Here is a 27431-nt window from a genome sequence, read left to right as displayed (position 1 = left end):
GTTTCAGAGTACTGTGGTCATGTGGATTTTAGTACTGTGGTCATGTGGATTTTAGTACTGTGGTCATGTGGATTTCCCGTGGTCATGTGGATTTCCCGTGGACATGTAGATTTTTCTCCGGATCCTCTGGTTTTTCACTCAACATTAAGAAACATGAGTTTTAGTTTTAGAGTACTGTGGTCATGTGGATTTTAGTACTGTAGTTATGTGGATTTTAGTACTGTGGTCATGTGGATTTCCCGTGGTCATGTGGATTTTTCTCCGGATCCTCTGGTTTTTCACTCAACATTAAGAAACATGAGTTTTAGTTTTAGAGTACTGTATTTGGCTGCTACAAATTTTTTTCCACATGATGATAAGCTACTTTCGTTGAGCTTTCATTTGTGGCCAGATGGCTTCTGAAAAAAGAGCTATACAGCTCAGTGGGCCTTACCTGGTAAAATAAAAATAGTTAATTAATGTTCTTGGTTCTTTCCGTAAAGTCACGTAGAAGGAAAATAATACAATAATAAAAATAAAACATAATAAAATGATTCTCACGACGTTTCGGCCACAACGCAAGCAGCCGTCTTCAGGTGGAGAACAGGTCTGTCAAGTAGACAGAGTCTGAATCCCTTCTACGTGACTTTACCGAAAGAACCAAGAAGATGAATCCCTGCAGTCACGAAAGCTTTACATCGACAGTTAATTAATGGTTCATTAGTTTGGTTTGCTGTTCTTGAATTTTATTCCCAAACATCGGTGGCGAGTGATATCTAAACCGGGGCCTACCTTAGGCCTTACTTAAATGAGTACCTGGTGTACGGTGTTTAAACATCATCAACGGACTGGAGAGACAAAGGCTGTGGTGGTGGTCGTGCCCGCAGCCACCTGGTGCAGCATGCCGGCCTTCTACTTAATAGGTGCTCGCTGACGGCGAGTGGGAAGTCAGCGGTTTGAGCCCTGAGCTCTGAACCTGGCGACAGCCAAGGCTGACAATGGTGGCGAGTGATATCATCCAGCAGTGGATTGAGAAAGGCCTGTCAGATTACAAGGTGCTCTGGAAAGTAGTACACACACCCTAATGTTGTGTCTGGCGTCAACGATGTGATACAAATGTGGTCAAACAAAGACAAAGGTCCCCCTTATTGCCTCGACGGACGTTTTGGGGCAAGTGCTGTTAAGAGACCACCGATACCGGATTATAACGCGCACCCAAACGTACGCTTTTAAAACACACTGCAGGGTAAAATGTGCGTCACGATCCTTAAAATACAGTAAAACTTGTTATTATTTTGCCACATGCCAAAGAGGCGCACAGGGCCCAGCAAGGGATGGACAGATTCCGAAGGCAGCGACGCGTGCAGTCAACATTCGCCCTTGTCATCGTTTGGGGTTTAGCGAATGGACTTTGCTCTAATAGTTCACATTTTTTTGCTCTGCCGTTGTTTGAACTACTCCGCTTTACTGAGCGTGCGCGTGTATGCGTGCGTGCTTGCACTCGACAGCGAGCGAGCGTCGAGTCCGCTGGCCCCTGACGAAGCATTCCGGGCTCGTGCGAGGGGTTACGCCATACGAGACGCGTTCCCGACATTAGGACGAATGCGGAAAGGAAAATGTAAGGGATAAAAATCTGGCCCAAGGTGTTTCTGCGACAAATCGGCCGATTGCTACCGCGACATCACGGCCCACGCTTTCTCGCCCTAAAGTGGCGTTGCCGCCTGCGGTCAGCGGGCGACTGTCACTTTTGTTGGCACGGAGACGCATTAAGTTCCAGAGGTGTGGACTCGAGTCATGTGACTTGGACTCGAGTCAGACTCGAGTCATGAATTTGATGACTTGCGACTCGACTTGGACTTGCATAACAATGACTTTGTCCCACCTATGAGATGTGGACTCGAGTCATGTGACTTGGACTCGAGTCAGACTCGAGTCATGAATTTGATGACTTGCGACTCGACTTGGACTTGCATAACAATGACTTTGTCCCACCTATGAGATGTGGACTCGAGTCATGTGACTTGGACTCGAGTCAGACTCGAGTCATGAATTTGATGACTTGCGACTCGACTTGGACTTGCATAACAATGACTTTGTCCCACCTATGAGATGTGGACTCGAGTCATGTGACTTGGACTCGAGTCAGACTCGAGTCATGAATTTGATGACTTGCGACTCGACTTGGACTTGCATAACAATGACTTTGTCCCACCTATGAGATGTGGACTCGAGTCATGTGACTTGGACTCGAGTCAGACTCGAGTCATGAATTTGATGACTTGCGACTCGACTTGGACTTGCATAACAATGACTTTGTCCCACCTATGAGATGTGGACTCGAGTCATGTGACTTGGACTCGAGTCAGACTCGAGTCATGAATTTGATGACTTGCGACTCGACTTGGACTTGCATAACAATGACTTTGTCCCACCTATGAGATGTGGACTCGAGTCATGTGACTTGGACTCGAGTCAGACTCGAGTCATGAATTTGATGACTTGCGACTCGACTTGGACTTGCATAACAATGACTTTGTCCCACCTATGAGATGTGGACTCGAGTCATGTGACTTGGACTCGAGTCAGACTCGAGTCATGAATTTGATGACTTGCGACTCGACTTGGACTTGCATAACAATGACTTTGTCCCACCTATGAGATGTGGACTCGAGTCATGTGACTTGGACTCGAGTCAGACTCGAGTCATGAATTTGATGACTTGCGACTCGACTTGGACTTGCATAACAATGACTTTGTCCCACCTATGAGATGTGGACTCGAGTCATGTGACTTGGACTCGAGTCAGACTCGAGTCATGAATTTGATGACTTGCGACTCGACTTGGACTTGCATAACAATGACTTTGTCCCACCTATGAGATGTGGACTCGAGTCATGTGACTTGGACTCGAGTCATGAATTTGATGACTTGCGACTCGACTTGGACTTGCATAACAATGACTTTGTCCCACCTATGAGATGTGGACTCGAGTCATGTGACTTGGACTCGAGTCAGACTCGAGTCATGAATTTGATGACTTGCGACTCGACTTGGACTTGCATAACAATGACTTTGTCCCACCTATGAGATGTGGACTCGAGTCATGTGACTTGGACTCGAGTCATGAATTTGATGACTTGCGACTCGACTTGGACTTGCATAACAATGACTTTGTCCCACCTATGAGATGTGGACTCGAGTCATGTGACTTGGACTCGAGTCAGACTCGAGTCATGAATTTGATGACTTGCGACTCGACTTGGACTTGCATAACAATGACTTTGTCCCACCTATGAGATGTGGACTCGAGTCATGTGACTTGGACTCGAGTCAGACTCGAGTCATGAATTTGATGACTTGCGACTCGACTTGGACTTGCATAACAATGACTTTGTCCCACCTCTGTTAAGTTCTTACATGATTGAGATACCTTGCCGATGTCGTCAAGGAGAATAAAGTCATCGCGAGAAGCTGCGGTCATGCATCCTCACAGCGGCTTTTGGCTGGCCCATGGAACAAAGTTGGTTGCAACATTTCGGACGATCCAAACAATGTCCGATCACGGGAAGTGATATCGATTCCATGATGTTATTTGCGATCTCTTCCGGCCAAAAGTGACGTTATGTTGGCTTTTATCAGCGTGTTAAGTTTGTACTTTATGGAGATTATGTAAAAAAATAAAATAAAATAAAAATTACTCCAAAATTGTCGTAAAAAGCCGAAGTCCAAAAATGTACACATTTTGAAATTCTGATTTGGGATTTGTATTAAGGTTCGCATGAAAATGTGCGGGACAGGGGTTACGGTGTTACGCACTCTCAGTGGCAGCTGTGGCTAGCCTTGCTCACAGTCAGGGTTGCTGTAGCCCGGCTGATGATGTCTCGGTTGAGATGAGCGCTGATTGGCAGTGTCTGCCGATGCCCCCCCCCGCCCCCATACTTCACCGTCTGTCGCCTCTCCTCCCTCTCTGTCTGCCCAGGGTGCATGCGTGGGGGGCAGAAGTTCCCAGCCGGCAGCCGGTACCGCGACAACTGCAACCTGTGGTGAGTCGACACGGGGTGGAACGTGAGTGTCATACACATACGTGTGTGTATGTAACACGTGTGTAACGCATGCGTACCATGTGTGCGTAACATGCACGTGCGTATCACGTGTGTGGCACGTGTATAGTACGCACGTGTCATGTGCATCACACGCGTATCGCACGCGTTACACGCGTGTGCGTCGTATGTTACGCACGTACGACACGTGCGTAACACGCCCGTCATGTGTGCGTCGCATGTAACACACGTGTCACGTGTGTGTGTGTAACGTGTGTGGAGTGGTGGCAACCTGAGTTCGGCTTCCCACTCACGGCCAACATCAGTGACGGATGCAATCAGGATCGGTCCCGGGTGCCACCGCAAGATTGACTCAGCCTTAAAAAATGAGTACCTAGTGCGGCACGTACAGTATCAGCATTGGAGAGACAAAGGTGGCTGGGGCATGGCGCTGGCCTCACCCACGCCTCGTGCCGACCTAAACAGGTGCTCGCTAACAGCTCTTGCCCCAGCCTGTTCAAGGTTGCACGGGGGATCTTTGTCTTTGCGTGCAGTGTGTGTGAGCAGGACGCGTGGTCATGCGAGCAGAACCCGTGCCTTGTGAGGCCAGAGCTGATCGCACGCGTGAACCATGGACCGTATGGGTATGCACGCACTACATGCACCGGGCACACACCTGTGGTGTCACATAGGCCTCAGCAAGGTAAGGTAAAAGGTAAAAAATTAACCCGTAAAAACAAAGTTTTTCACTATAAATCCTTTATGCGTGGCATCGGTTTTATTTTAGTATTCATTTCTGTTTTTCTTGAGTAAGAGTTTCATTTTTATCACATTGGTATTTTAAATTAAATCTGAAAAAAATTTTTTCCTAAAAAGTGGAAAATTTGGGAATTTTTTTTCAGGAAAATAAATTGTCACGCACAACGAGTCTGTGTGCAAAATGTCAGCTCGATTGGATCACGGGAAGTGGGTTAAAAAACGACCGAAAGATTTGCACGGTCGTAAGCGCGCAAGCAAGCAAGCAAGTGAACTTAATATAAAGGATTTAAAAAGAACGAGCCTACCTTTACCTTACCTTTTACCTTGCCACAATACAATCACTCTACCCTACCTTTTACCCTTTAGTAGGTAAGGTAAAAGGTAAAAAGCAACGAGCCTACCTTTACCCTACCTATTACCCTTACCCCATACAAAATCCCCGATTACAGGGTAATTACTGGGGTACTACGCACGAAAAAGGTTTATAATGGTAAATGCTAGGTAGATCGCTTTAGTCATATAGTATACTCTCGATTATTCCAATTTTACACGCTTTCTTTGAACTCACTCTGTTGTTGTCGTTGTTGTATTCTCAAATTTTGTAACTCAATTTTAACCCACTTCCCAATGTGGTATCGACTGCAAACTTGGTATACTTATGTCATACTTATGACAACACTATATTCTATCATAAAAAAATCTATGTTTTAAAACATTTTTTTATAGGTTAGATGTTTCGGCTTAGGTCTAATTGCCCACGCTCAACTAAGCGTGTTCGAGCATTACGCCGTTAACCCGAGACTAACCACAACTCTGGCTCTTGACTCCAACCTCGCTACTCGAATCCCAAACCCTGACTCTGACCCTAACTCTGACCCCAGTGGCGGCTCGGGACATCTCCACGAGGTGGGGCTGTTGTGAGTGACCTCTGAAAATATTGTGTTCTAAGGGGCCGTCCATAAATGACATCACGCACCTGGGGGGGGGGGGGGTGTCAGACATTTGTGACGATGTGTGACGATGGAATGATGGAGGGGGGGGGGGAGAAATGTGATGTCACATAAAAAAAATAGACAACACGTTCTACTTAATTAAATAGACTTTTTTTTATAAATGTTTTCTCCTACAACATCAGATTGCAGCGCCACATTAAATACGCACTACAATGACAATAGTTTAAAGCGATTTGAAGCATGTTTTATTTTTTTTGGGGGGTGGGGGGGGGCAGAGCTTTGTGACGTCATTTTTGAGGGAGGGGGGGGGTTTGACTTCTTGTGACGCCGTGTGACGATGGGGGGGGGGGGGTCAAAAATCGTCCAAAATCGCGTGACGTCGTTTATGGACGGCCCCTAATGAAGAAAAACCTCGTCATGTTTTTGCCCTTCCCGTGAAAGTGATATAATTGTCTTGTCTACCAACGGTCGGCATTTATGAACAATACGAAACGAAGCAACAAAGCACTCAAACGCTGTTCCCGTGACCCTCTTGTCCACACGACATAACCCCTTTGACACTGGCTAAAGCCTAGAGCGTGTAGGCCGCGAGGGGCCATCCATGCAGTGCGTACGCATGGAGGGGGAAGGGGGGGGGGGGTTAACCCAAATGCGTTCGCTTGCGTGTGGAGGGTCTACTGACAATGTGCGCATAGGGAACGCGGGGGGGGGGGGGGGTGCCTCGATAATAATTCGTCTACATTGGCCTTCAAATGAATTAGTTAGATAGTCTGGCGGTGGACTATCTGTTTGCTTAAACACGTTAATATTATTAATCATTGATCGTTTCTGCGTTGATTAAATATCGGCCGTTCTATAGGATTCGGGGGGGGGGGGGGGGGTGCGTCAGGCGTACGTACGCAAGTGGGGGGGGGGGGGGTCAAGTTTTGACAGATTATTGAGTTACCTACTCTATGGATGGCCCCTGACCTGCACAGCGCGACCTAGCGTTGTGACATCGTAATTACAGCTATGGGCACATTTTCACCGCCCTGAATGGGTCTCAAACGGCGGCGTGGCTTTAATGGGAAGCTGATCGCAATGCATGAAGGGACATCTCTCACTCGGCCGCCTTCACAGCTGCACCAAGACCCCCCCCCCCCCGAGGCACAAATCAGATTGTTGCAGTGGTTTCTACTATGAACAATTTTAAATGTTATCTTCATTAGGCAATTCACGTCGAAGGAATCATTATATATATATTTTTAACACAACAATACAATGTATGAAAAAGTGTTTTAAATTAGGAATATCATTTCTCATCTCCAGCTGCTTGGTGGGGCAGCGTGGACGAACTGCGTCTGTCTAACCCTAACGCAATCCCCGACTCTCATCCTAACCCTATATCTAACCCAAAGCCTAACCCTATATCTAACCCAAAGCCTAACTCTATATCTAACCCAGAGACTAACCCTATATCTAACCCAAAGCCTAACTCTATATCTAACCCAGAGACTAACTCTATATCCAACCCAAACTCGAACTCCAACTCATCCCAAACTCCAATCCTAATTCTAGCCTTAATCCTAACTGTAACCCCAAACCCAAAGTCTAATTTAACTCTGGCTCTAACGGTAACGCTCACCACGGCTCTAACTCTAACCCCTATCTCTGACTAGTTTTCACCCTAAATCGAAATTGAACGCGAACGCAGCCACGTGTGTATGTATGTTGAACTTCTTTCGCACCGTACGTAGCCAACCCTGCTGGTCGGAGGTACGAACCCAACCCCCTACTCTATCCATAAGGGGCCGTCCATAAATGACGTCACGCGATTTTGGAGGATTTTTGACCCCCCCCCCCCCTTCGTCACACGGCGTCACAAAAAGTCAGACCCCCCCCTCAAATATGACGTCACAAAGCTCTGCCCCCCCCCCCCCAAAAATAAAACATGCTTCAAATCGCTTTAAACTATTGTCATTGTAGTGCGTATTTAATGTGGCGCTGCACTCTGATGTTGTAGGAGAAAACATTTATTAAAAAGTCTATTTAATTAAGAAGAACGTGTTGTCTATATTTATTTAAAGTTGCGCATTTTGACGCGACGTCACATTTCTCAAACCCCGCCCACCCCCCCTCGTCACACATCGTCACAAATGTCTGACCCCCCACCCCCCCTAGGTGCGTGACGTCATTCATGGACGGCCCCTAACACTAAACCTAACTCTAAGCTTGACCTCAACTCTAACCCCTAACCCCGGGGTCGGCGGCTCTTCAAGGACAGCTTCGTGACGTTATTCATCAAGGGACCATCGTCTCGTACTCAGACGCGTTGCGGCTCTTAAATTAATTATCTTTTTTTTTTACCGAATTCGAAAAAATCATCTTTCCTTGTTATTTCGGTTTCCGCCCCCCTGCCCTAACCCATAACCCCTCACCCTGCCCGTCACCCCTTGCAGGTGGACAGCCTCCAACTACACCTCGTTCTGGGGCCTGTCCCTGGAGGACGGCATGTCCACCCGCCTGGGCACTGCCCAGCCTGACCCCGCCGTGCTGGCCATGACGTCCGTGCACGTACGCGCCTACACGAATACGCACGCGCCCGTGTGTGACTTTGTCTGTTGGTGTGTGTGTGCGTATGTGTGTATGTAATGCGGGGAGCAGTAGTGTAGCGGTTGGCACGCTGCGCTACAAACCTGGCCACCCGAGTTCGTTTCCCGCTCACGACCAATAACGGTGGCGAATATTTGAACCGGTCCTGGACCTCCCCTAGGTCGACTCGGCCTGGTGCGGCGTGTAATGATCGCCGCTGGGGAGAGAAAGTCGGTCGGGCCTGGTGTTGGCCACTCTCCTCCTCGTGTGTCGTGCCGGCCTTCATAGGTGCTCGCTAACAGCACTTGCCACAAAAGTCTATTATGCCTATATGGGGGTCTTTGTCTTTCTTTGTGTATACAAGTGGCCTGGGTATGTATCTGTATGTGTGTTTGCGTATTCTACGTGGCCGGGAGTCAGAGCCATTTTTTATTCACCTTAGGGTGTGAGAGGGATGTCCTTTAGCCCCCACACTATATAACATATTTTTTTACCACGTAGTTTAAAAAGCTTTTCATGGATGTACAAAGAGGAATTTATATCTGCCACGGATGCATTTGGAGACCGATAGATGCCTGCCTAGGTGTCGTCAAGGAATGGATGCTTATTGGTCAACCGTGTTATGTATGCCAATAACCTGGCAATTACTGCTCACTCTGAAAAGGAGTTGGAGACTCACCGAGCCTGGGGCCTGACCCACGCAGCCCTTGTGCACACCTTGGCTGGGCGCCACAGTGACGAGATGTCAACTCCCTCGCCTGGTATACAGGAAGTTGTGGGTTCGATCCCGACCCTGAATGCCTGCTGTAGATTCGGAGTTTGCGTGTCTCTCTCTCATCATCATCACGGTGGCTATGAGATGTTAACTACCTCGCCTGGTATACAGGAGGCTGTGGGTTCGATCCCGACCCTGAACGCCTGCTGTATATTTTTAGTTTGCGTGTCTCTCTCTCTCATCATCATCACCACGGTGGCTAGGAGATGTTAACTCCCTCGCCTGGTATACAGGAGGTTGTGGGTTCGATCCCGACCCTGAACGCCTGCTGTATATTTGGAGTTTGCGTGTTCTCTCCGTGGTCGTGTGGATTTTTCTCTGGGTCGTGTCCTCAGGTTTTTCACTCCACATTTTACAAACATGCTTCGAGAATATTCGGCCGCTATAAATTTCCACGCGATAAGCCACTTGGTTGAGCTGTCATTTGTGATGGCCAGGTCGCTTCTGAAAAAGAGCTACGTAGCTCAGTGTGGGCCTTACCTGGTAAAATAGTTTAGTTTTAGTTTGTTGCAGTTCCGATGACCCCCTAGAAAGGGTGAAACCCACGTTTTTGTGTCGGGCAAACGCGTGTCTCCATCACACAACGGCAATCTGTTGCCACATTTTTACCGCTGCTGTACATAAATGGTCACGGGCATGGTCTGTCAAAAAAAAAGAAATCTGCAAGTCCTTACAAGGCATCGTTGTGCCCGCAGCTGCTGCCGCTGCGCACGAATATTTTTTAATTACGACGGCAAAAGTTGACGCACGGCGCAGCTCTGACGATGCCAGTGCCCCCAACGGGGAGACCCGAGGTCACCCGTGTGATGTGAACTGTGAATCTCACGGGGGCCACGCTCATATTTAAATGAAGGATGCTGTGATGTATATTTTTTTCGAGTCGCAGAACCTCGTGTGAATGTCAGGGTCATCCTATGCCACAGGAACGCAGTGTGTATGTGTGCGTGTTGTTTGATTTAACGCTTGTTCACGCACAAAATCTTCACCGAGGCTCGTGACTCTGTTTTCAGGAGGGTCCTGCCACGTTTTTGCAGCAGTGGTGGGGACGGGGTCAATTATTCTGCGTATAATCCCAATTGAGCAGTTTGCGGTGTCGTTCTTTTTACATTTATTTATTCACGTTTCCGACACACGGTACATTCCAACGATGTATGTTTGTACATTGAACATCTTTCGCACCGTACGTAGGCAACCGTTCTAATCGGAGGTGTGGGGGAATGACAACAAAGTAAACACAAAAATACGTTCTAAAGAAATTAGTTTTTTATTTAAATTATTTAAAAGTGCATCGCTCCAGTGGCTTCCTAATATCGGAATGAAAAAAAACCTCGATACACTGCCCGGCGTTACGGGTCACGCACGCTCTTATTTACACGGCCAAATCGCTGGGATAAAAAAAAAATGCGGCAAATTTGGATAATGACGCAGTTTCACAATGGCCTGTGAGTGACATGATGGGATACGTTCACTGTGAGGCGGACGACGCGCAGTATCTTCACGGTCGATACGCCCGCAGTGGCAAACGAGTCGGCGGCCGCAGGGCTCCAACCACGAGCCTCTGCACCGAGCGGCGAATGTGCCACTGCCGGACCACGTCACCGCTCTTGCGCACGTGTAAGTGTGGCTGTGTTTACGTTCGTGTGTTTGTTGCGCGTGCGTGAGCCTAGTGTCGTGGTCAGCGCTACGCTGCGCTACGAACCCGGCGACCCGAGTTCGATTCCCGCTCACGACCGCAAAAACTGGTGACGTTTATCCGGACTGGTTCAGATAATCATCGGCCTCAATGAGTACCTGGTGCGACGTGTAAACATCACTACTGGGGGCGACAGAGGCGGCCAGGCGTGGTGCTGGCCACCCACCCCCTCGTGTGCCGTGCCAGCCTTCATTGGTGCTCGCTAACAGCACTTTCCTAAACAGCCTGCTAAGACTATACGGGACATCTTTTTCTTTGCGTGTCTTATGGGGAACGGTTGTGCAGTGCTTGGCATGCCGCGCTACGAACCAGACGACCCGAGTTAGATTCCGTCTCATGACCGACAACAGTGGCGGATATCTGAACCGGTCTCGGACCTCCCTTAGGTCGGCTCGGCCTTAAACGAGTACCTGGTACAGCGTGTACGTCAGTTCGTGCTGTTTAAATGTGTACCGTCGTGCCGTGTTGCATGGGGCCCCGCAGGTGCCCATGCGAGACGGTGATTTCTTGCCGGATGAGTTTGACTCCCGGGTCAGGTGGCCCGGACTCATCCACGCGCCCGAAGACCAGGGCAACTGCGGCGCGTCATGGGCCTTTTCCACCGCGGGTAACACGCGTGTGTGTGGCGTGTGCGTGTGTGACATGCGGGTAACACGCGCGCGCGCGCGCGTGTGTGTGTGTGTGACATGCGGGTAACACGTGTGTGTGTGTGTGTGGCGTGTGTGTGTGTGACATGCGGGTAACACGCGTGTGTCTGGCGTGTGTGTGTGTGTGGCGTGTGTGTGTGTGACATGCGGGTAACACGCGTGTGTCTGGCGTGTGTGTGTGTGTGGCGTGCGCGTGTGTGTGTGACATGCGGGTAACACACGTGTGTGGCATGTGTGTGGCGTGCGCGTGTGTGTGCGTGTGACATGCGGGTAACACGCGTGTGTGTGTGTGTATGTGACATGCGGGTAACACGCGTGTGTGTGGCATGTGTGTGTGTGTGACATGCGGGTAACACGCGCGTGTCTGGCGTGTGTTGGACACGTGGTGAACGCGCGGGTAACACGTATCGCGTTCATGATCATCTTCTGGAAGACGGTAGCTCTCCACTGCAATGCCGCATTCCCCCTTTATTTCTAAACGCAACGTTCATAAAAAAAAATCACTCCCAAGTTCGGGCTGGTGTGTTTCACTTTCAGGGAGCGTCTTTTAAATCCGGAGAATACGGCTAAGCGGGTCAAGGGGACCACCGGCGAGCGAGTGACCGCTGTGTTGAATCATTCACCAACCCAACAGGCAGATGTCGACGCGAACGTAACCGAACGTAACGCGGACGTAACGCAGAAGTATCGTGAACGACGACACAAACGTAACGCACGCCGTGTGTCTCTCTCCCACCCGTGCAGCCGTGGCCTCGGACCGCCTCTCCATCCAGACCCTGGGCCGCGTGCGTCACGGCCTCTCCCCGCAGCAGCTGCTCTCCTGTGACCCCCAGGGCTCGCATCCCAGTTGGAGGCCCGCTCAGGGGGCCGCCGGGGGCTGCCGCGACGGGAGGTTGGACCGTGCCTGGTGGTACCTGCGCCACGCTGGGTGAGTCCCACCCTCCCACCACCTCCTTAATTTGTTTCCAGTGTGGGTGTGCGTCTTTGCCTTTGTAAACATCGTCACTTGGGGAGACAAAGGCGGCCGGGCGTGGTGCTGGCCACCCACTCCCTCGCGCACTTTGCCGGCCTTCATAGGTGCTCCGCTGACAGCACTTGCCCCAACAGTCTGTTGAGGCTATACGGGGGATCTTTGTCTTTGCTTTTTGGGTGTATGTGTTTGTTTGTGCATGTGTACACGTGTGTGTGTGTTCGGGTTGTGTTGCGTGACGTCCGACGTTTCGCTCTGCGAGCTTCTTCAGGAACGGAATTAAGTTTATGAAGAATTTCGCTTTCCTCCCACACTGAGACAAACACGCAGTTCGTCAAATTCCATGGCCAAATATCTCAATGTGGCAGGGCCCTCCCGTAAAGAGGTCTTGAAATGCGGGATTTCCCGAATAAATTAAGGACACCGTTATAATTAGCTGATGCTGTATGGTGTGGATGAACCATGATGCTGTGTGCGGCGTGCAGGGTAGTGACGGACGAGTGCTACCCACTTGGCGGGGGAGACCAACAGCTGCAGTGCATGATGGGAAGCCGGAGGTCAGGCCGGGGTCGTCGCGAGGCCACGCGCCCGTGCCCCAACCCCAGCGCCAACGACAACCGCATCTTCCAGTGCGGCCCGCCGTACCGCATCGCCACGGACGTGAGCACCGCACCACTCGGCATCACACCGCACAGCACCGCGCTACACCGGTGGTTCTCAACTGGGGGTACGCGGACCCCTGGAGGTATGTGGCAATATCCCAGGGGTTACGCGAGGTGATTTATAAACAACTCTCTCGCTTTTTTTCTTCTTCTTCTTGGTTCTTTCAGTAAAGTCACGTAGAATGGAAATAATAAAATAATAAAAATAAAACATAGTAAAATAATTCTCACGACGTTTCGGCCACAACGCAAGCAGCCGTCCTCAGGTGGAGAACAGGTCTGTCGAGAAGACAGCGTCTTGCGTTGTGGCCGAAACGTCGTGAGAATTGTATTTTTATTATGTTTTATTTTTATTATTTTATTATTTCCATTCTACGTGACTTTACCGACAGAACCAAGAAGATGAATCCCTGCAGTCACGAAAGCTTTGAATCGAAATTTAACTCTCTCGCTGTTTCAGCAGTTCTACTGCTGGATTATATTTTTTCCGCCTGTTGCGATCGAAACGTCGTGATGCATTATTTTTGTTTTTATTTTATTTTTCTACCTACGTGACTTTACCGAAAGGACCAAAAGAGTATTTATAAAATGCGTCGAATTATATCGGAAATGAGTCATTAGTGGAAACTCGCGAATGAATCTGCCAATGTTAAATAACTACGGCAAAAATGTAAAGCCATACGGTCACCTCGAACCATATAGAAGACCTTTCGAGATTCAACAATCGTAAACAGTGTGGTTTCCAAGAGTAACCGCTGAGCGTGAACAAATGATGTCATGCGCGCAGAGCGTCCGTTGATTATTATTTTTTATTCGCTTGCAGTTACGAGCTAGTTAGCATGCCTCACAAAATGGAACATTTGGTTAAAATATTAATGTTCATCATACATTTATTTCTCAGAACCACGTTGGGTCAGGCAAGGGGGGTATAACTCGGTTGAAACAAATTCGTGGTGGTTTAGTTACTGCAGCTCCATACTATTAACACTCCTTCCCTTTATTAATGCTACCCCTATCCCCTCCCTTTAATGCTGCTAATCCTGCATAATGCACGGGCATAATGACTTTAAACCCCTCGCCAAACCTCCTACGCATTTCATAAGTAGTACTAATCGCATATCTGCATTTCCCATAAATATGCTAAATTCCTTTTGATATGCAAATTATTTTGTCAAGACGCTCTTCGCCCCTCCATCCCAGCTTAAATAGTCGCTCCAAGCCTGGGGCGTGTCATTCAGACTTTGTGTTCTCGACAGACCTGTTCTCCACCTGAGGACGGCTACTTGCGTTGTGGCCGAAACGTCGTGAGAATTATTTAATAATGTTTTATTTTTAATATTTTATTATTTCCATTCTACGTGACTTGACCGAAAGAACCAAGAAGAAGGAGGGTACAGTAGTCCGAAAAGGTTGCGAACCACAGCACTACACTTGCAACGCACCACGTCACCCCGCAATCACATCATCCAGTGCGGTCCACCGTACCGCATCGGCACGGGTGTGAGCACCGCACTGCATCACTTCGCACCGCACCGCACTAACAATGCATCACGCCACACCACAACTGTGTCTTCCAGTGCGGTCGCACGAACAATAATCAGAGCTTACGTGAGAACCGCCCCACACAACCCAATGGACTTCATCAGACCGCTTTGCACTGCACCACTCGCCACACTGTTCCACAGCCACTCGCCACCACGCATAACCGCACTGTGCCACGTGAGTCACACCGCGCCACTCGCCACACACCACCGCGCTGTAACACGCCACACCACTGCGCAGCACCACACAAGTCACCAGACGACTCACTGCACCGGCACTCCTTGGTGTGTGTGTGTGCGTGTGTGTGTGCGTGCATGGGGAGCGATAGTGTAGCGGTTAGCGCGCTGCGCTATGAACCCGGCGACACGGGTTCGATTCCCGCTCACGGCCAACACCAGTGACGATTATCTGAACCGGTCCTGGGCCTCCCCTAGGTCGACTCAGCCTCAAATGAGTACCTGGTGTGGTGTGTAAACATCACCACTAGGGAGACAAAGGCGGTCGGGCGTGGTGTTGGCCAACCACCCCCTCGTGTACCGTTCGGGCCTTCATAGGTGCTCGCTACCAGCACTTGCCCCTACAGTCTGTTAAGGCTATATGGGGGATCTTTATCTTTGTCTTTGTGTGCGTGCATGCAGGAGATGGCCATCATGAAGGAGATCATGATGAACGGCCCAGTGCAAGGTGAGTGATGAGGAGGAGGTGTCCGTCTGCGTGTGTGTGTGTAGCGGTCAGCGCTACGCTGCGCTACAAACCCGGCCAGCCGAGTTCGATTCCCGCTCACGGCCACCAACACCGGCGACGATTATCTGAACCGGTCCTGAGCCTCCCCTAGGTCGACTCAGCCTCAAATGAGTACCTGGTGCATTGTGTAAACATCGCCACTAGGGAGACAAAGGCGGTCGGGCGTGGTGCTGGCCACCCACCCCCTCGTGTGCCGTGCCGGCCTTCATAGGCGCTCGCTAACAGCACTTGCCCCAACAGTCTATTAAGGCTATATGGGGGATCTTTGTCTTTGTGAGTTTGTGTGTGTGCGTCGCAACATGTGCCCACGTTTGCGTTCCCCGCCGTGTTGTGCAGTCCCTGTTTGTGTCTCTGTGTTCTTTATCATCTGTGTTGTTGCTTTTTCTGTTCAGTTTGTTGTGTTTCCCCTGCACCTCCAATTAGCACGGTTGGCTACACACGTGCACATACGTTGCTGTTTAATGTCTGTGTAGCGTATCCATGGTTGTGCCTCTGCGCCGCGTCTCTATCTCTGTGTTGTGCGTCTCTGTGTTGCGTGTCTCCTCCGCGTGGCACCAGCGCTGATGGAGGTACACGAGGACCTGTTTGTGTACTCGCGGGGCGTGTACTCGCACACGGACGCGGCGGCCTCGGATCCGCCGCACTACCGCCGCCACGGGATGCACTCCGTGCGCATCGTCGGGTGCGTGGAACCATCATCATCGTCACCATCATCACCATCATCATCGTCACCATCGTCACCATCGTCACCATCATCACCAGCAACTTCATCATCATCATCACCGGCTTCATCACAACCAACATCAACATCATCACCATCATCAACACCATCATCAACACCATCATCAACATCACCACCGGCACCATGACCACCATTATCAACATCATAACTGGCACCATCACCGCCAACTTCATTATCATCACCACCGGCTTCATCACCAGCATCATCAGCATCATCACCCGCACCATCACCACCATTATCAACATCAGCATCATCACCCGCACCATCACCACCATTATCAACATCATCACCATCATCATCAACATTATCACCATCATGGGCACCATCACAACCGGCACCATCACCACCACCAGCTTCATCATCATCATCACTGGCTCCATCACCAGCATTATTAACATCACCACCATCATCACTATCACTAGCATCACCACCATCATCAACATCATCGCCATCATCACCATTAATGGCGCCATCACTGGCAGCATCACTACCATCATCAACCTCACCGGTAATAGCACCACCACCACCACCACCTTCGCCACCTTTGCCATCATCACTGTCATTTTCATCACCAGCTGGGGTTCGTGGACTCGGCAGGCGAGGGAGACTTGCAAAGCCACTTGTCAGCCGAGAGAGTCCCAATGATGATCGTGCCTTTCGGGACATCCACCACTGATTACCGAGGTGGCGCCTATAGGGGGCAGTGCAGTACAGCAAATCGATTTCTGACCCAGAAAGGTGCTGCCTGTCGCGTACCCTTTAACGGCATTGAAGGTTCACCATTGGAACCTCATTTGCCAGTAAAAAATATGATAATTGTTTTTTTACCCTTCTATCTGGCAACAAAACTGACACCTTTTTTTTTACAAGGAGTCATGTTTGCATAGACCACAATACCTGCAGTCATAATGCAAACAAAAACCATAACTCTGATAATGTATGCACTGTCCTTGAAGTTGATTGGTCCACACCCGAGACAGCTTTCCTTAGAGCCTAGTCTCACATGGGTTGGACCAGACGCCGCCAAAAGGCGCACAACTAAAAGTCAATGCACCATCAGAGTATGATGGTGTAAATGCTTACCCCCGAGCTCTCATACTCTGATGGTGCATCGAAGGTTCTCCACTCGTATGTGTGGGGTTTCTCCGGGCACTCTGTTCAAGTCCCACACTAAGCGACACACGTTCGTGAGTAAATTAATTTGGGCACCACGGTAGCAAGATGTTAACTACCTTGTATCCAGGAGGTCATGGGTTTTATTCGCCATGAAAGTTCGCACAGACAAGAAATTTACTTGAAGTTTGCATGTCCCTCTCCGTGGTTGGGTGGATTTTTCTCCGGCTCCCCTGGCTTTTCCTCTCCACGTTTACAATCGACATCACGCGTGTAGAGTATTTTGCTACTACAAATTTGCACGTGATGATGAGCCACTTCGTTGATAGGCAGGCGGCTGCTGAGAAAGAGCCCTATATAGTCGTCTTGGTTCTTTCGGTAAAGTCACGTAGAAGGGAAATAATAAAATAATAAAAATAAAACGTAATAAAATAATTCTCACGACGTTTCGGCCACAACGCAAGCAGCCGTCCTCAGGTGAAGAACAGGTCTGTCGGAAAGACAGCGTCTGAATGAACACCACCAGGCTTGGCAGCGTATATTTAAGCTGGGTTGGAGGGGGAAGAGCGCCTTGACAAAATAATTTGCATATCAAGAGGAATTTAGTATATTTATGGGAATTATTATTTTATGATGTTTTATTTTTATTACTTTATTATTTCCCTTCTACGTGACTTTACCGAAAGCTTTAAATCGACAGCCCTATATAGCTCAGTGAGTCCTTACCTGGTAAAATAAAAAAAATATTTTATAGAAGCGTAATGATGACCGGCGTCTCCCTCCCGCCTTCTCGGTCGCAGGTGGGGCATGGAACGGACTCCGAACGGATACGACACCAAGTACTGGGTGAGTGGACGTAGCGAGGACGCGCTCCCGATGATGCCCCCCCCCTCCCCACCAGTCACTGTCGCGTTTATTTACCTCGCAAAATTAGCGACAGAAACCTCCGTATCTGTCAACTGTTTTTTTTATTTTAGTTTTATTCCAACAAATCAAGTGTCAGCAGTAGAAGATCACGGGTGCCAACAAGGACAATTGATTTTGATAATGTTGAAGTTATGTGCAAAACTAGCTACTACTGGCCAAGACTTATTAGATAATCTATCGAAATAGAATTTTTTTTTTAACCGTTTGGATAGCTGTGTGGAAGCGAATCATCAAATAATACCTTGTTTAAATGCATGCCTATACAGGCCACCATACTTCAATAGGGATTACCGTTGGATAGGAAGGACAAAATCAATGGGTTCGCATAATGCGCATGCATAATGTAGTTGACTCATTAATCCCCTCCCCCCTACTTTGCGCAAGTGTGGTCACCACATCTACGCCTCTATATTAGGAACGAAACAGGTGGACTTCTCCACAAATCTGGCTGTCGCCTGATGAAGCTAGTTGTAATTGCTGGCGAAACGTCGTACTCAGATTGTAAATGTTGTGGCTTGGCTCTCCAACACACCGGTTAGTGCTGTACTAGTATACTACACTATACACTACACTATACACTACTATACACTACACTATACACTACACACTAGTGCTGTACTAGTGACGAATTGGCACGTTCTGTTTACGTGTGACAATCCTTACTAGTTGGGCGTGCCAGGTGGTGGCAGGTTTAACGAAACATTTATATATTTACGTGATCTAACCCAAAATAACCTCTATTATGAAATCAATTGGTGCTGCTGCTGCTGCTGTTGCGTTGGCCGTTGGTTCACACGAGCACAATTCACAAGAGAAAAAAACCACAACGCATTCGGGCACTTTCCAGTGGCAGCTGTCCTCTGTGTGGCGCATGGTGACTCGGCACCTGGCCTGTAAGTGGGTGTTAGTCTGCCAGTAAGGCGCGGGGGGAGGGTGCATGATTGCTGCTGCATAATCCCGATTGAGCATTTTGCGGTATGGTTTTCAAGTATGGAAAATTTGGCCAATTTGTTCCGAACGACGTCATACGGCGGGACGTTTCAAGACCGCTTCATCGTATTTTTTACGGCCGGTGCACAAACGCAATATTAACCAGGGTGGCCTGCCGGATCCGAACTGCGAACGTCTGCAACAAGCGACAAAAGCGCTACTGCTGGGTCACGTCATCTACTTGTTAATGTATATGGGTACGTTGAACTTCTTACGCACAGTACATAGTCAACGGTGCTAATCGGAGGAGTGGGGGGAACGACAACAAACTAAACACAAAAAGCAGTTCTAAATAAATAATCTAAACTATTCGTATTTTACAAGGTAAGGCCTCTACTGACCTACGTAGCTCTTTTTCAGAAGCGACCTGCCCACAAATGATAGCTCAACGAAGTGGCTTGTCGCGTAGAAATTTATAGCAGCCAAATACTCTAAAAGCGTGATGTTGATTCTAAATGTGGAGGAAAAAACCGGAAGATATGGATACAAATCCACGTAACCAAGGGGAGAACATGCAAACTCCAAATATCCAGGTGTCATGGTTGGGATCAAACTCCCCACGACGTGCTGTATACCAGGAAAGGTAGTTAACATTTCGCCACCGTAGATGCCCAACGATCGAGGTTAAAGCTACAGTGGGGCACTCCTCCGCCCTCGTCTCTCCCGTGTGCCCAGATCTGCGCCAACTCGTGGGGGCCGCGATGGGGCGAGGAGGGGTTTGTGCGCGTAGCGCGCGGGCGCAACGAGTGCGGCGTGGAAGGGCTCGTGACGGGCGTGTGGGCCCGTGTAACTCCCGACATGATGGCCACCGTGCCCCACGCCCGCCACCATCATCAGCAGCAGGGCGACTATCAGCATGGCGGCCATGATCAGCAACATGGCCACCAGCATGGCCACTGACAACACCATCAGCAAGGCCACCGTTATGGCCACCACTGGCAGCAACAGCTGTGTAGCCACCAGTTTGGCGACCAACAACATCAGTCGTAGTTTTACCACCAACAGCGGGTGCCATCGGCAGTAACAACAGCGGGAGTATCACCAACATGGCCGCCACCAGCAGCAACAATATCAGCATGACCATCAACATGGCCACCAACAACAACAACACCACTAGTGAGGCCACTGGTATGGCCACCAGCACGGCTCCGAGCATCACTAACAACCGCGTGGCCAACAGTACGGCCTCTAACAATGCCATCGGTCGCTGCGTGACCACCAACACGACTGCCATCAACAACAGCAGGATAATCACCGGGGCGGCCGCAACCACCAACAAGAACAACAACAGTTGGATCGTGATCACCAACAAGGCCACCAACAACACCACCATCATCACCACCAAGGCCACCGGCATGTGTGGCCACGAGCAGAACAGTCACTCGCAGAGTACGTACACGACCACCAACACGGCCACCGCCAGAGATGTTTCATCAGGATTGCCACGTTTCCCACTGGAGACCAAAACCCTGACGCGTTTCTCGGGTGGGCACCAGATCTGTTATCGAAGCCGCGCGTGGTCTACTGCAATAAAGTTCAACACGGTAGCGGTAGCAGATCTCGGGACAAATCAGTTCCTGCTGCTGCCACCACCACCAGAAACACAGCTGCCAATTCCAAGACTGTCCAGGGTGGCAACCCCTGAAAAAGAAAAAAAGCTGTCATCAACAAAATTACCAGCAATGTCCTGACCACCAGCATGGCTTCCAATGGGATGACCACTAGGTTATGTGTAGGTGTGTGTGTCTGCGTTGGCCTTAACGTGCACATAGCCTGGCACAAGCGCTGTGGTGACGTCACCGCCACTTAGTGGTGAATGGCGGTTGTTGTTAGTGCCGGACTAAGCTAGTGCGGGGCCTGTAGCATATGTTATAAAGGGGCCCTAAATAAAATAAAAACACGTAAATATTAAAACACACATTTTTTACTTTCACAGTAAAGTTATTGTAATTTTTTAATTTGCTATACAGCCAGATAATACGACAAATCGCTAACCTTAAACACCCAGTCGTTCATAAACGTTGAAGGCAGTATAGTACTATAGTAATAGAGCAAGTGCAGAATCACTGAACCAGAATTGATTGCTTGAAAGCATTTAGCGCGGGGCCCTTGAAAGTGCGAGGCCCGTGGCATATGTAGCTTCTTGTGCTAATAGGATAATCCGGCACTGGTTGTTGTTGTTGTGTTGGACAATGCATGTATGGATGTACGTGTTATAGATGCTGCTACTCGCTAACAGCACTTGCCCCCAACAGTCTGGTATGGCTATATATGTGTGTGTGGGGTGGGGGGGGGGTTCTTTATCTTTGTAGGGGTGTACGAGAGAGCGGTGGCACAAGCGGCTATCACCCAGGACCCGAGTTCGATTCCAGGCCACGGCTAACGTTCCTGTCGAATATATAAACCCCGGTCGGTCCTGGGCAGAGGTCGCAAACGGGTTTTAATTCCTTACCCGGACCCGTACCCGGCTACACCAGGGTCGCAAATCGGTACCCGTACCTGGCCGGGTACGGGTTCCCGTTCCCTACCCGTACCCGTACCCTACCCGAATTGAGTGACAAACGGTTACTCACCAGTGACGCACGGCCTACCCGTACCCGTACCCGGCCGCACCAGGGTCGCAAACGGCTACCCGTACCCGTACCCGGCCGGGTACGGCTAGCCGGGTATCGGGTACCCGGTTGCGACCTCTGGTTCTGGGGTCCTCCGCTAAGTTGACTTGGCTCTAACTGAGCAGTGCCCGGTGCGGTGTGTGGACAGCACTGGGGAGATAAAGGTGGTCGGGGCGTGGTTTTTGGCCACACCACGCCCTCGTTTGTCGTTTCCGGCCTTAAGAGGTGCTCGCTAACAGCAATTGTCCTACCATGGCCACTGTTAGGTTCATGGAGGATATTTGTCCCTTTGGAGTGAATATATACTGTATTGTGTCCGTGTGTGTTGGAGGGTGTGTGTCTGGCACGTCACCTGTGTGTTTGTGTCATGCAGTGTTGGCATGATGGTTTCAGCAATAGCAATGCTAACTAAATATAAGGTATATTTTCACTTTGTTTTTCGAGAATATTTGTAATATTTCACTGATGTTAAAGCCTCCTTCAGCGTGTGCGCTCACGCCTAATTAAACCAATTAACGGTCACGTGGCATGACTCATCTCCTGGCACGCTCGCACCAGCTAGAGACTCCTGCCTGAGGTGTGACACACCGCACACCTCCTACCACACACCCCCTACCACACACCCCCTACCACACACACCACACACACACACCCCCTACCACACACACACCACACACCCCCTACCACACACCCCCTACCACACACACCACACACACACACCCCCTACCACACACTACACACACCACACACACACCACACACCCCCTACCACACACCCCCTACCACACACACACACACACCACACACCACACACACACACACACCATACACATACCACACACCCCCTACCACACACCCCCTACCACAAACACCATACACACCACACACACACACCACACACACCACACACACCACACACACCCACCATACACACACACCACACACACACACACACACCACACACACACACCATACACATACCACACACCATACACATACCACACACCATACACATACCACACACCACACACCACACACATACCACACACCACACACCACACACCACACACATACACCACACACACACACTACACACCACACACATACACTACACACCACACACACACACCACACACACACACTACAGACCACACACCACACACCACACACACACCATACACATACCACACACCATACACATACCACACACCATACACACACCACACACACACCCCTACCACACACACCATACACACACACCACACACCACACACACACACCATACACACACCACACACCACACACACACTACACACTTGTACACCCCCTACCACACACCACACACACCTCACCACACACTCACCACACACTCACCACACACTCACCACACACTCACCACACACTCACCACACACTCACCACACACACACCACACGCTTTTACACCCCCTACCACACCCTCCCTACCACACACCCCCTACCACACCACACACCATACACACAACACACCACACCACACACACACACCACACACACCCCACACACACCCCACACACACCCCTTACCACACACCATACACACACCACACACACACCATACACACACCACACACACTCGTACACCCCCTACCACACACCACACACACACCATACACATACACCACACACACACACACCATACACACACCACACACACACCACACACTTGTACATCCCCTACCACACACCACACACACCAACCACAACTACCGCCATTCGCCACTAAGTGGCGGTGACATCACGACGCTTGTGCCAGGCTAGGTGCACGTTGAGGTCACGCAAAGTGTCGAACGCCCGCTGGCAGGAGGTCACGGGGCAGACCCATGTGCCACGGGTCGACTGACTGAGACGACCGAGATGACTGGCCGATGCACCACCTATGCCCCCTACTGTGCCAACTTGCTGTGTTTTAGCCACCCGGCGCTCCGCTCATTGTTGTGAGCGTCGCTCCTCCGCCCTCCGTTGTTGTTGGAGGGCGACTGCCTCCAACTGCCCAGTAGCAGCGTCCTTCACGAGCCTCCTCCACAGAGGCCGATCTTGACACCGCTGGTACCAGTCATCGGCAAGTCCACTCGGCTCCACGTCCTCCTGTACCACATCTCTTCTCTAGCCAGTGCTGCACCCATTTAGTCCACTCTATCCGGCCGAACAAAAGCTGTTTAGGCATGCCGTGGCTGGGAATGCGGGCTACATGACCCAGCCAACGCATCCTTGCCTGCCGGAGGAGCTCACTGATGGGACTTTGTCCAGATCTTTTGAGGATTTGTGAGCTCCTCACACAATCCAGCCTGGTTAAACCCAGGATGGATCGTAGGCAGGCCAGCCTTAAATGTTTCTAACCGGTGAAGATGCTCCATTAGGGGGGTCCACGTTTCGCAAGTGGAGAGAAGGGAGGGAATGACCGTAGCCGAGAAGACCTGAAGCTTTGTGTGGAGTGACAGACCAGGTAGCTTCAACACAGCGTTACGCAACCGATAAAAAGATAATGCCGCTCGACTGATTCGGAGTGAAACCTCTGCTGTTAAACCGGAGCCGGTCATGAGCACACTGCCCAGGTATGGGAAACTCTCCACTCTCTCCACAACTGCCCCATCACCAATTGGGAGTTGTGGGGTGGAGTGTCTGATGGTACAACATACCCAGGCAAGTGCTGATGGTAAAGCCCCACCTCTTAGTGGCAAGCTCCAGGTTTAGCAGCAGCGCCTCCAACTCCTCTGAGCAGAAATTACCAGATCATCGGCATACATAACATGGTTGACCAATAGGGAGCCATCGCTTGACCGCACCCGGGCATTGATCAGCCTCCCATTGTATCTGTACCAGATGGAAATTCCTCCGGTACAGCAATTGAAGGCTTCACGAACTACGTGGTCGAAATAGATGTTAAATAATGTGGGAGCCAGAGGACATCCCTGTCGCACCCCAAGGTGAACAGGGAATGGCTCCGACTCTTGGCCACGTAGTTTTACCCAGGCCCGCTCACCAGCATGAAGGTCCTTAATGATCGTGAGCAGAGGGTCAGGGACTCTGAAAGCACGAAGAACAACCCAGAGCTCAGGCCTACTGATGGTTTCATAGGCTTTGACCAGGTCAATAAAGCAGAGATGGAGGTCTTGTTGGAATTTCCTCTGCTGTAGCAGACGGACAGAAAATATGGCATCTGTGCAGGACCGCCCTTTCCTGAAACCACATTGGGGGCTCCGCAAGCATCTCCTCAGCGTGCCTAGCAAGGCGATGTTGAATAATCCTTGCCAGGACCTTTCCCGGCACACCGAGGAGTGAGATGTCCCTGTAGTTGTTGCAGTCTGTGCGGTCCCCCTTCTTGAAGAGGAGGACCACCAGCAATGGTGGAGCCAGGATTTTCAGGTACGGGGGCAACCCCTCCAGCAATGAAAAATGATAGAGGAGTTGTTAGTAAGTAAGGAGTTGTTAGTAAGTAAGGACTTGTCCCTTGCTTTTTATTCGACGCGTGTGCGGCGATGGCGCAGCCATCGATCGAGGGTCGGATTCGAACCGCGTTGTGTGATCGGCATCGCACTCGCTGAAAGTGAATGCCTTCAGGGAAGTCGTGTGGACTGTATACGCAACTGCACACAATTTTGAGTCACTTATAACTGCTTTGCCGTTACTTGTTGCCAATTATGGACTCAGACTATTGTCCCATCATCTCATAGAGTCCCTGGCACGAGATAAGATGCTACACAGTGGCAGTAGGGGTCGCAAAATGGCGATGTATTACAAATAAACCCCAATGATCTGATCGACAATAGGGATTTCAATCGGATCATTGGGGGGGCACGTGCCCCTCCCCCCGTCCACTGGCTCCGCCAGTGACCACCAGGGCATCCTGCAGAACCCGTACAGTGGTCCATACACACGTACACCCCCTACCATACACCATACACACACCACACACTCGCACACCACACACTCGCACACCCCTTACCACACACCACACACACTCGTACAGGATGTAGAGTGGAGTTTGTATGGTGCCAGGATGTTGAGTGGAGTTTGTCTGGTGCCAGGATGTTGAGTGGAGTTTGTCTGGTGCCAGGATGTAGAGTGGAGTTTGTCTGGTGCCAGGATGTAGAGTGGAGTTTGTCTGGTGCCAGGATGTAGAGTGGAGTTTGTCTGGTGCCAGGATGTAGAGTGGAGTTTGTCTGGTGCCAGGATGTTGAGTGGAGTTTGTCTGGTGCCAGGATGTAGAGTGGAGTTTGTCTGGTGCCAGGATGTAGAGTGGAGTTTGTCTGGTGCCAGGATGTAGAGTGGAGTTTGTCTGGTGCCAGGATGTAGAGTGGAGTTTGTCTGGTGCCAGGATGTAGAGTGGAGTTTGTCTGGTGCCAGGATGTTGAGTGGAGTTTGTCTGGTGCCAGGATGTAGAGTGGAGTTTGTCTGGTGCCAGGATGTTGAGTGGAGTTTGTCTGGTGCCAGGATGTAGAGTGGAGTTTGTCTGGTGCCAGCATGTAGAGTGGAGTTTGTCTGGTGCCAGGATGTAGAGTGTAGTTTGTCTGGTGCCAGGATGTAGAATGGAGTTTGTCTGGTGCCAGGATGTTGAGTGGAGTTTGTCTGGTGCCAGCATGTAGAGTGGAGTTTGTCTGGTGCCAGGATGTTGAGTGGAGTTTGTCTGGTGCCAGGATGTAGAATGGAGTTTGTCTGGTGCCAGGATGTTGAGTGTAGTTTGTCTGGGGCCAGGATGTAGAATGGAGTTTGTCTGGTGCCAGGATGTTGAGTGTAGTTTGTCTGGGGCCAGGATGTAGAATGGAGTTTGTCTGGTGCCAGGATGTTGAGTGTAGTTTGTCTGGTGCCAGGATGTAGAATGGAGTTTGTCTGGTGCCAGAATGTTGAATGGAGTTTGTCTGGGGCCAGGATGTAGAATGGAGTTTGTCTGGTGCCAGGATGTTGAGTGTAGTTTGTCTGGTGCCAGGATGCTGAGTGGAGTTTGTCTGGGGCCAGGATGTAGAATGGAGTTTGTCTGGTGCCAGGATGTAGAGTGGAGTGTGTCTGGTGCCAGGATGTAGAGTGGAGTTTGTCTGGTGCCAGGATGTTGAGTGGAGTTTGTCTGGTGCCAGGATGTTGAGTGGAGTTTGTCTGGTGCCAGGATGTAGAGTGGAGTTTGTCTGGTGCCAGGATGTTGAGTGGAGTTTGTCTGGTGCCAGGATGTTGAGTGGAGTTTGTCTGGTGCCAGGATGTAGAGTGGAGTTTGTCTGGTGCCAGGATGTAGAGTGGAGTTTGTCTGGTGCCAGGATGTTGTGTGGAGTTTGTCTGGTGCCAGGATGTAGTGTGGAGTTTGTCTGGTGCCAGGATGTAGAGTGGAGTTTGTCTGGTGCCAGGATGTAGTGTGGAGTTTGTCTGGTGCCAGGATGTAGAGTGGAGTTTGTCTGGTGCCAGGATGTAGAGTGACTCCCGTCCACACTCCCGACCACACACTACACATCTACAGCTCCACCACCCCACACACAACCTCATCCAATAGCTATATTACTTCACATGCCGTACACACTCCACACCAGACTCACTCTACACCATACACACCCCATAATACTACAGCTCTACCATACACACACACAGAACACTAATTTTTAGAGGGGGGGGGGGACTTTTCGCCGATAAGACATCATCAGTGTGAGGGCCGCCACACATTTGTGAAGCCATTGAGGGTTTGACAGCACGAGGT

General features: G+C 50.1%; 1 protein-coding gene across 3 annotated transcripts in view; it reads left to right on the top strand.

Annotated features, from left to right (window-relative positions):
* Nucleotides 1-22241, top strand: part of LOC144726245 (tubulointerstitial nephritis antigen-like) — a 33937-nt gene extending 11696 nt beyond the window's left edge. For all 3 annotated transcript variants that reach the window (XM_078604786.1, XM_078604787.1, XM_078604785.1), the window contains exons 3-12: nucleotides 3959-4022; nucleotides 4574-4663; nucleotides 8170-8284; nucleotides 11254-11377; nucleotides 12162-12345; nucleotides 12873-13047; nucleotides 15230-15275; nucleotides 15894-16017; nucleotides 17991-18036; nucleotides 19783-22241. In XM_078604786.1, coding sequence (XP_078460912.1) covers nucleotides 3959-4022; nucleotides 4574-4663; nucleotides 8170-8284; nucleotides 11254-11377; nucleotides 12162-12345; nucleotides 12873-13047; nucleotides 15230-15275; nucleotides 15894-16017; nucleotides 17991-18036; nucleotides 19783-20007 — 1193 coding nt within the window. In that variant the 3' untranslated portion in view covers nucleotides 20008-22241. The remainder of the gene's footprint in view (nucleotides 1-3958; nucleotides 4023-4573; nucleotides 4664-8169; nucleotides 8285-11253; nucleotides 11378-12161; nucleotides 12346-12872; nucleotides 13048-15229; nucleotides 15276-15893; nucleotides 16018-17990; nucleotides 18037-19782) is intronic.
* Nucleotides 22242-27431: the final 5190 nt, after the last annotated feature.

Source organism: Lampetra planeri, chromosome 23 (genome assembly GCF_965212315.1).
Source record: "Lampetra planeri chromosome 23, kcLamPlan1.2.h2, whole genome shotgun sequence".
NCBI classification, from domain to species: domain Eukaryota; kingdom Metazoa; phylum Chordata; class Hyperoartia; order Petromyzontiformes; family Petromyzontidae; genus Lampetra; species Lampetra planeri.
This window is presented reverse-complemented; position numbering and strand designations above follow the sequence as displayed.